Source organism: Spea bombifrons, chromosome 10 (assembly GCF_027358695.1).
Source record: "Spea bombifrons isolate aSpeBom1 chromosome 10, aSpeBom1.2.pri, whole genome shotgun sequence".
In the NCBI taxonomy this organism is placed as follows: domain Eukaryota; kingdom Metazoa; phylum Chordata; class Amphibia; order Anura; family Pelobatidae; genus Spea; species Spea bombifrons.
Genome location: NC_071096.1, coordinates 27379753 through 27390386, shown reverse-complemented (window position 1 = coordinate 27390386; position 10634 = coordinate 27379753). Strand labels below are relative to the sequence as shown.

The 10634-nt window shown below is 35.5% G+C and overlaps 1 protein-coding gene across 1 annotated transcript; it reads right to left on the bottom strand.

The window, feature by feature from the left end:
• Nucleotides 1–639: 639 nt before the first annotated feature.
• IRX5 (iroquois homeobox 5) lies at nucleotides 640–4430 on the bottom strand. The gene is made up of 3 exons (XM_053449322.1): nucleotides 4061–4430; nucleotides 2154–2556; nucleotides 640–1813 (listed from the first exon to the last, which is right to left on the bottom strand). The coding sequence occupies exons 1-3, from the start codon at nucleotides 4307–4309 to the stop codon at nucleotides 1017–1019; spliced, it is 1449 nt and encodes a 482-aa protein (XP_053305297.1). The 5' UTR covers nucleotides 4310–4430; the 3' UTR covers nucleotides 640–1016.
• Nucleotides 4431–10634: the final 6204 nt, after the last annotated feature.

Sequence of the window (10634 nt, the reverse complement as noted above, 5' to 3'; positions counted from 1 at the left end):
GATAGATAGATAGATAGAAAGATTTAATTAGGCAAAAATATTTCACAAATTTTCTGGTTAGCCTCTCTTTAACAATGATTAGAAGAAGGATGCATAAAATCGAATTCATTAGTAAAGGTCAGGGTCGGATAGCTCAGCATAGAACAGGACACTGGTAAGAGATGATTAGGTTAACGCAATGGGTAAAAAGAAAACCCATCAAACCTTCAAAGAGTAATCTCCACTTGCAAAGTATATAATTCTTCTATCTATATATCCATCCATTAATTACCTTTTATTTCTATATTACAACTAAATTACAACTCCTTCTGAAGCTCATTAAGTTGCAAACCCAAATTGTCTGATTTTTATTGTACTGAATGCAGTCTATGGCCTATGATTGTTTTGAATATATATATATATATATATATATATATATATATATACACACCAGTTCTTCTTTAACAGTCTTATTTTCATCATACAGTACTCCCTGTGCTCAGAATATGAAACAGAGTACTACTTTATGTATATTTTCTTCTTTTAAAACCTCTTTTAATTTGATATTGTCAGGTTCAAGAGGTGCCTTTATGTTTTTTCTATAACATTTTATTTTTTCTTTTACAGGACAACCCCCACACCCAAAAAATGAGATTTAGAAACACTTAAAGATTAATCTTGTATTTTTTCAAACAATTAAAAAAAAAAGGAAATGCATATATTTATATTGACCAAAGACCAACATAACTCACTGTACAGCTGCCTTGATTTTATAATTTACTTCAAAGATATTAACGATCCATTTAAATACAAAATTGCTACATTAAATATACAGATACAAATCTTGTATTTTCTTACAGGAGTGTTTAAGACATCAGTTAGACCAGTCAAACTGTTAAAGGAAGGGACAAAAGTAATCTGTATTGTTAATTTTGTACTAATTTATTCTCTTGGTGGTGGACTGATAAATCGCCCAGGCTTTATATCAATAATAAATTAAAAAAAAATATGTCCAATGCTTGCAGAAGAAGCCATAATTAAATGCTGGACATACCTTTCTTCATTTCATAAGAAGTCTCTTTGCTAAGGTCTACTTGAGACTGGCTTCTAAGTCTGCACTCTTTGGCCAAAGCCTCAGCTCTGTTTAGGACAGTCTGCGTTAATCCATTGAAATGTGGAGTGCTGTTGGCTGGTGAAGTTGTACTGGGTCCATGGTGACTGTGAAGGTGACCAAAAGAGCCATAGTTCGTATAACCAGGGTAAAATGGTGTACTGTAATACAGGGGTCGGGATAATACAGGGTTGGCGGGGAAGTGGCATGGTGTAGAAGGAGATCTGGATGGTGAAGAAGTACTGCCAACCACTGACTGGGATGAAGTTGAGCCTGGCCCAGGAGAATTGCTTTCTTTACTCTTGTCCGAAGAGGTGGCTATCTCTGCCAAGGACCACAGCTTTGGCTTAGAAGTGGCGGCTGGGGGAGAATGGATAACTGAGGTGGCATTGCTTGTTAGTGTACCATGCTGAATTTGGGTACTCCTATGAGCCAGGTCGATGGGATGCACTTGGTGGTGTTGGTGATTAAGTTGCTGAACTTTGGGATGATGGTTGTGATGATGATGATGATGATGGTGTAAACTTTCCTCCTCTGATGCCTTTGGAGTCTGTACAGTTTGACACAGAGATGGAGAAGATGGAGCATTGACTTTAGAGATGAGATCTGTTCTGTCTTCTATATCATTTAATTCAGATTCACTTCTGATGGGGTCAGTTTCTTTTCCCTGTAGTGAGTTGCCTTCTAAACGATCAGACTCCTCCAGGCCTGGACTCCTTTTTCCTAAATAAATGAGACAGATGCCAGCAAGTTTAGTTGTCATTTCTCATAAGTAAAACACAGGTCAAGCCCAATGTGGCAACATGTTAAATTATTGTTACATCTATTTGGCGTTAACCCTACACTTCATGCGTTACATTTTAAAAATCAATATCAAATTTGCTTAATCCCACACAATAACCACACATGATTCTTGTAGGGTTAAAGTCTCTGTTGTAGATATTAGCATAGTACTATGATGTGGAACCCACCAGGTTAAAAGATCGAATTAGCTTTAACTCCCCATTACCATACAGAAAATGTAGGGTTCTACAACACTTCCAGCTAGATCTTCAATACCAACCTGTATCCCCATCCGGATCCCTATTTTCTTCTAATTTTTGTGTGTCATCTTCGTCATTTTTCTCTAGATCAATGTTCTCCTCATCCTCCTCATCCTCGCTCCTGTTCCTAGGGGTCCAAGTCATTTTATTCTCCTTTTTCAGCCTTCGTCTTGCATTTGCAAACCATGTGGAAACCTGGGTGAGAGTCATCTTGGTGATGATTGCCAACATAATTTTCTCGCCTTTGGTGGGGTAAGGATTCTTCCTGTGCTCATTGAGCCAGGCCTTCAAAGTTGCAGTGGCATCTCTGGTAGCATTTTTTCTATATGCAGGGTCTCCATAAGGATAAGATCCCAAGGGGGCAGCATAGGGGTGATACCCTAATGATCCAGCCATGCCTGTACTGTGGTCATAAGGTGAGCCCTGCACAGAATAACAATAATAATAATGATAAAATGAGTTGTCTCTGCTATAATTAAGCACAAATAAATCAAAATTAAATTTCATTCTTTATTAAATACATCATTGTTAAATACATGTATGTGTATTTATGTTTAATACATAAATAATAAAATAAAATATACATAAATAAAATAAAATAAATATACATACAAGTGTAAGGAAAACTGAAACAGGTGTGTGACAGACATGCAAATACTGACTCCTTAAATTTACCCTAAATATACACATAAAAAATACATTATGTTTTTGGCTGCCTTATTAAAGCAAATATACCTTTTCAGCTAGTTTTTCTTATAATTGGCCTATTATTTCCCTTCTCAAAGATTTACCTAAATTCATTTCAATTTTTCCTAAACCTGAAAGTAAATTAGATTTTTTTTCAGGACTCAGGCAGTTAGTACAGTTTGTATTTTTGCAATTGGGAGCAGAGAGCCAAAGAAGGGGAAGGATCTGCTTCTGCCCTCTAATTCCCAAAGTAACCACACCTAGGAATGGGTTTGTGACAGGGAACCACAAAACTATAAATTAAAAAGTTCACAAACGTCTAATTAAATTTGCAGTTGCTTGGGGTTTTATACTGCTAATTAAATCAATGCTGAGCTAATAAACTTAATGAAAAACATTTCTAGACAACAAAAGTAAAAACATCTAGAGTATATGATATAGATATATATAGATATATATATATATATATATATATAGATATATATATATATATACACATATATACACACACATGCATATATAGACCACACCTCAGTACATTATATACATATATACAGATAAGCTGTATTTATATACAATTAGATTATTCATAATCATGCTGTATTGATTCCTTCTTCAGTTATTAATAAATTAAGCAATTGTTAAATCTTTTTAAAATTGCTTCTACAGTGAATCTTGATTTTTCTTTAATCTTTAATTTTTTAATGTCTATATTTCTGGATCCATGATTCCTCTTATTTTATTCTTCTCTGTAAGCTACCAAGAAAAATTCTTCTGGACGAAATGTTCATTCCCAGTCTGATTTACAGATCTGAAGTAAGCAGATTCAAGAACTAGATGCTTTAAAGATCACATTTCGATTTGGGGACTTTTCTTCCTGATGGAGGAATCCTCTGTAATTGAAAACACACTTGAAATTTCAGATAACCTTTTTTTAACGCTTCTCATTCGGGAACCTCGATTTAAGTAAATGCAATGTAAGAGCATTTTAATGTATACCTTTACTATATGAGTAAAAATACATCTCTGATATGTTGAGGTAGGTTCGGGCTTAGTCTTTACTTATAGGAGCTAGAATGTTGAATCGTTTGCTGCCATGTTTTTTTTTTAAAACATTTTTTTAACTTTCATACTAATTGGATCAAGGGGTATTTTGGTGTCTACTGACATCGGCAACAGCCACCTAGACCACTCCATGGCTTCACTGCAATTCAGTTTTAAGAGTACTATTGTCACTTACCACATAGGAAGTGAATGCAGCAGCTGGATCCCCACTGTACTGTAGGGGGGAGTTGAAGCCAGCAGAACTAGCTGTAAAAGCTGTAGATCCAGCATAAGGGGAGAAGGCAGAGCCAGAGGAAGACCTTCCAAGCTCATCGGTCCTGGGTCCAGAGATGACACTGGTACTGTAAGCAGGGCAGGAGTATAGAGCCAAAGAAGCAGATGGTTGGTATAAGTAGCCCTGAGGATAGGACATGGCAAGACACATACATATACTCTTATCTTTGGAGACACACACTGCGAGAAAAAAGGGGGTCAGTCCTTATTGGGGTATCCTGGAAAGAGACAAAAACAGGCAGTCCCGCCAGTCACAGAGCTGAAAAAAGCCCTTCAATTCCTGCTGTCTCTTGCTGCTGATTCCCTCTCACTCACTCTCTTCCTCTGTGTTCTTCTTGCTGCCTTGGCTTCCTTGCAAGATTTTTTTTTCATTGCTTTTGCTCTGTACAGAGAGGGAGGGGAAAGGTTGGGTGGGTGGGTGGATGGTGGGTTGGTGTAGACTTTAGCTTTGGAAAAAGAAGAAAAAAGGTCTTGCCAAGATGCTAAGTTGGAAATTGAGGATTCTGACGCCTAATGCTCCTCCTTCTGGGGAGTTGTCAGAGGAGAGGGATGGGGGAACGGTGATGGGGCTGCCCAATTATCAACATGCCCTCTCCCTTTCTCTTTTTCCTTCTCTCTTCCAAGGCAAAGCCTGCCCCTTGATGGCCATCAAACACAATGCAAGTCCTGTAAACCAGCCACCTTAAGTTTATGTACCCCTTGGAGTGGGGGCAGGGGGCACACACATATTCTTAGGAAGGGAATCAATTTGCCCCTAACTCTACAGACATTCAGACGTTTATTTGTATGTGACATAGCAATATAATTTCAAAATGTCAATGTCTACTGAACCTGTTTGGTGTAGTAGTTAAAAGTTGTTACAATTTTTGTTTTTACAATTAAATGTTTAGATATTATTTGTTTTTCTTAAAGTAAGGTCAGGTTGTTATGATTCTCCAGGGTTCTTTACTTTGTTAAGGGAAACTGTATTTTACTGGAGGGATTTACTGAGGATACAGTAAAATAAGCTACTATTTTACTCTTCTAGCAGATTAAAATCATATGTAAATCCCCACAGATAAGAGAATGTAATCTCATTTGATGCCACTGGATATATTTCCCAGCAGCATATAATATATATATATATATATATATTATCCTTTTAAACAGACTTACAGTTAACTCTTTTCATATGCAATATGACGTAATTTATTTGTGTCCTACTTCAAAATGAATTACCTACTAATTGCATAGCTAACGATATGTGATTGGACACGACCTTTTGCGCCTTTCAGTAGTAATATAACGGAAATGCATATAAATTTAACCCGTCACTGATCACAGCGTCAGCAGCAGATCATACTGGGATCATCCACCTCATATACTGGCTGGAAATGTGGATCACTTGGCATTTATTTAAAGTTCTACATAATCAGAGCATTACGTGTTAATGGACAGAAGAAAATCAGATATCTTATATATATTTTTTATTTATTTATTTATTTTTATTTTTTTTTAGATATTTCGGTACAATGGAGTGGATTCACAAGTGTGAGAAGAAACATAAATAATGTGTAAAGTAACCTAGCTCAGTTATTTGATGTAATTATTGACAGGAAAGCTTTCAGCAACTTCATTCTGGTTAATTAATGGCATTGTTGTATATGCAGAATCTGTAAAGAATGATAAACAGATTCCACTCCTGAATATATCCACAGGGGGTACAATTCTTTTGACTCTTGTATGTATAAACACACACACATAATTCAGCATGTGGCCACAGGGAGTTATTCCAGCACGGAATATCAATCTGAAACTTTTATATATATATATACACACATATATACACACACATACATAATTAGGGTAATAGTACAATTTAGTGTATATATAGGTGACCTTGTATATCTTCTCAAAAGAGGTGACAAAGAGAGGTCACGTTTTATTGATGATCTCATACGATTCTTGAAACAATTTAATCTTACGTTATTGTCAGAAACTCCACCAAATCCACTCTACTAATAGGCTTGGGTGGACAACTTGAGGTATGCATCCGTATTTCCCAGTATATTGAAAAATATATCCCTTATACTGATATATAAAACACTTTTAAAAGGAAGCTCACAAAAGCCACGGTATACGGGAGATCAACCTTCAGCCACTTAGGCTCAGCAAGAGTTAATCCTGCACTCATCCAACACTTTCTGGAATCCTTTTAACTACAGTCACCACCCGCTCGCTCTCATTGGTTATCCTGCTGCATGCCTCTGCTTCCCGATTGGCCCAGGGGAGATGGCCGTTCTTGAGAGCTTCTTTGAGTGACGTCATGGCTCATTGATGCACTGCAATGTGCCAATAATGACCTGCTCAGCTTCCATAGTGTTTAAGTTGATACCTAATAATTACAGTGACTCAGGGCACAGAGATCCAGGCTCACAGAAAGGCAATCTACCTCCTGGAGTCAGAGCAGGATAAAGGTAAGAGAAATGTGCTGGGTATGTGGCAGAGGAGCCCCACACACTCTCTTGTGCACCAACTCATGACAACCAGGGAGCTAGTTGGCCAACTTTTGTTTCCATTGTGGGAGGATTCGAGACCACTCATTTTCCTTGCTCTGTGAAGTGGAATGGCTCTCACTGTGCTGTGGATCAGCAGTAGGTCAAAGCAAGCAACAGTCAATTTTACACACACACACACATACACACACATACATTATATGTATTATGGAATTTTTTTCGTTTATTTTTTTTATTCACTCTTATGTTATACATGCTGTCCGTGTATTGTGTCATTGCATCATCTGAGGCACATTTATTACCATTTTAAGCTTACATTCATGTCACACGTCCTTAATGTTTTACGCAGCCATTTACGGTATGAATAATACAATTTACTAATTTCCAGTTAACATGTCCTGTGCTTTGCTTCTGGTTAACTTTTTTGGCGTGGAAAACCTGAGATTATATTGTGTTCATTATGATTCTAATGCATAGAATATTTATAAAATATGTAAATATTTAATAAAATAACATCATTATTTATTTGTATTACGTTTATTTATTATTATTATTATTATTATTATTATTATTATTATTATTATTATTATTAAATATCTGTATTATGAATACTAATCATCATAATAATCGTCTTAATATTATTTAAATAATCATAATAAATATAATTATAATAATTTATTCTTATAATACGTATTCTTATTTCAGTAGATTGTCCACCTTTTTCTGAGCGCTCCCTTATTAAATAACTTTAGCCCACAACTAGATTATTGCTCACGGTTTCACTTTAACCCTTGCAATGTCCTGACACATCTTTAGATAAATCTATATTAGGCAGACGAAATAGGACAGGCATTGTTAATTAACCTTTGTGATGCCGGCCCCTTTGGCAGTGAAAGTGTGAACCGTTTATTTTAGCTCTAAGCTCTGTTTCTCAGCCTTAGAACAAGAGCACATTTGAGCAGAGGGATGTCTGCATTGAAGATCCGTACATATAATTCGTAATTTTCTTTAAAAATGCTATATTTCAGAAACATTTATAAGTATTGACTATATCAGTGCACAACATTTTGCAGAGAGTTTTAAATTACATTTGAGAATACAAAACAAAAGAAAAGAAATAAAGGTATAGACTACATGTTTGGGCTGATCTTCAAAATGTATGTCCATTAAACAATAATTGAATATATAAACAATTTAATAAATATAATATACGTTTTTTGTATTAGATATTTTTATTAATTGCCAAGGAAAATTAGCTTCAATGTCTTTTACATATTCAGAATTGTGCTATTGTAATGAGTTGTACTTCTACCTTATTCATTTTCTTAAAGGAAATTATAAATGATTACATTTTGTTCTGTCTGATTTCAACTGCAGAGTATGGTATTGGTAGATGGGTAGAATACACATCCCCATCACTTTTAAACGTAATTTTATTATATACACACAGATATGCATATTGTGTGTGTGTGTGTGTGTGTGTGTGTGTGTGTGTGTGTGTGTGTGTGTGTGTGTGTGTGTGTGTGTGTGTGTGTGTGTGTAGCAACAGAAGGCATGAGGGGAAGTGTATATTTACAGTGTATATTTACAGCAATAAAAAGAACAGAAAGCATATATAGTAATAAACTATTTTAGGTACAGAGAGATCTTGCATGACCAGTAGGAGGCATTATATAGAAGGGTTATATTATGGATCAACTGATGGGAGAAACAGAAAGGGCATATAGGGAGAAATTATATGGAGCCATAGAATGAGATAAAGCAAGTTACTTAAAGCACATCAATAGCTGTTTAGAGCATAAGAAAACATATTTATTTTCACATGGAAATGTAAGAAATTACTCAGGATACATTTTCCTACAATCACATTTCAATTTATTTTATCATTTTGGAATACATAAATATGAAAAGAATATATACATGGGTCATCAGCTACTTTAGCTCTCAGTGATAATATAACTGATAATATATGTATTTATGTGTAATATATGTGTATGTATATATATATATATATATATATATATATATATATATATATATATATATATATATATACATACATATATACACTAAATTACTTACCCAATTTATAAATGCAATTAAATACTTTTGTCTCTCTCCATTTCTATTTAAACAAAAGCCTGCATTTTCAATGCACCTAGTTCTGCATGGGTTAAATTAGAATATCTTTTTTTTTTGCAGAAAGCAGTCAGTTTGGAGTATTGCTGAATGCTAAGCAATCATAATTGAAACATAGACTGCAGCAGACTCTGTTCCCAGTGCCTGGGGGGAAATTGCAGTGAATTATAAAGCAGTTGGTCTAGTGCTGTTTATAAACATTATTTAAAACTGGCATTAAGGAGAAATCTTAGCATGATGTGAATCACTGATCATTTCAAGGCATCTGTCTATTCTGATCCATTTGCCTGGTTAACTGCTTTGTCACTCCCTAATAGCTAGAAATTGAGGGTTGTTTCCCCTTCTATTTACAAATAGCTCACAGGTTAGCAATTTGGGACTGCCTTATGAGCATTGATGTTTTTAAGCCCTAACAAAAAATGTAAGATATCTATCTATCTATCTATCCAGTGAAATGGTTGATTTATTTTTACATTGGTTAAAGTTTCTTGTAGCATGTTGGCCTTATGGTATGTTCACGAACCTTCTAAGGGTGTTTTTACAGGATTGCAAATGATGAAATAAGAAATGATACTTTGGAATAGGTACAAATATAGAATTTAAGGACAAGGCAGTCTAGGCTACTACTCATGGCACTGGGGAAAGTCAAGTATAGGAATGGATCACCAAAGCTGCTTATAACGTGGACTCCACTCTGTAGGTAGCAACAATGAATATACAAAAAGGCTCTCAGTGGGAGAGACAGGGGAAACAGAGGAGTAGGTACTCCTGGGCAAAGTCAAGGGCAGTGATCAGGGCCAGCCCCCCTATAAAGGCAGCCTAGGAGGATGTCCATGGCACTGAGCTAGTAGGGGAAGCAAATATAAACTTCTATGCTAGAGGTGCTAGAGGCAGTTTGCTTAGGGTGCTAGAAAAACGCCAGGGGCTGTGTCAGTTATATGAGCCCCATCAAGCAAGGTGTTCTTCTATGACATTTTGATTAAAATGTAAATGTGGGGTCCTAATTCATAATACCAGAATTATAATCTGGCTCTGTAAAACAGTCTAAAACTCTACTTTGTAATTCTATGGACAGTATATTAACAGCAGGGTAATAATACATATAACTGCAGGACAGAAAAGGTAACTTCCCCAGGTTCTGTAAAATAAGGGGAGAGGCATCACCTACTACTTCTAGAAGTAGATATGAGTTCAGAGTCCGGAGAGGGGCCTCCAACCCTGCCTTTGGTGCCAAGAACCCTGGCAAGGTCTCTCTTTTACAGGCATGCTACATTTAAAAAACAAAATACATTAATTTTCTGCTAATGGGAAGCGAGGTGGGATTTTATTGTGGATTTGAAGTTGGTCAATTCTGTAGTTTAGTAAAGGAGATATACAGAACACTGTGTACAGGACATGGTGCGTATCGGAGTCTGCCAGCTTTTGCAAATCTTTAATGCAGTAGGTAGCACCACAGTTTATATTCACCTTGCTGCTCAACTGGGGTCATCCAAAGTACAATTTAACATCCCTCTCTGCATGAATCCATTGTTAGTATTATTAGCTTAAATTAAAATTTAAAATCAAACATATCTCTGGAAAGTCTAATCATACCTGCATCTTATTAAAATATATTTTCCATATGTATTGGTTTACAATTGCATAATGCATTATTATGAAAGCAATATTGATTTATTTTAAATATTAGGCACTGTGTAAATTGTTGGCGCTATATAAATAAAAAATATTATTATTATACAAATCATATTTTAAAACTCATGTATTACAAATATAACTAAAGCTGTAACATCATGTAAAGACTAATTTGCCTCACTTTTAGGGCAGGTAACATGGCTTAGATAT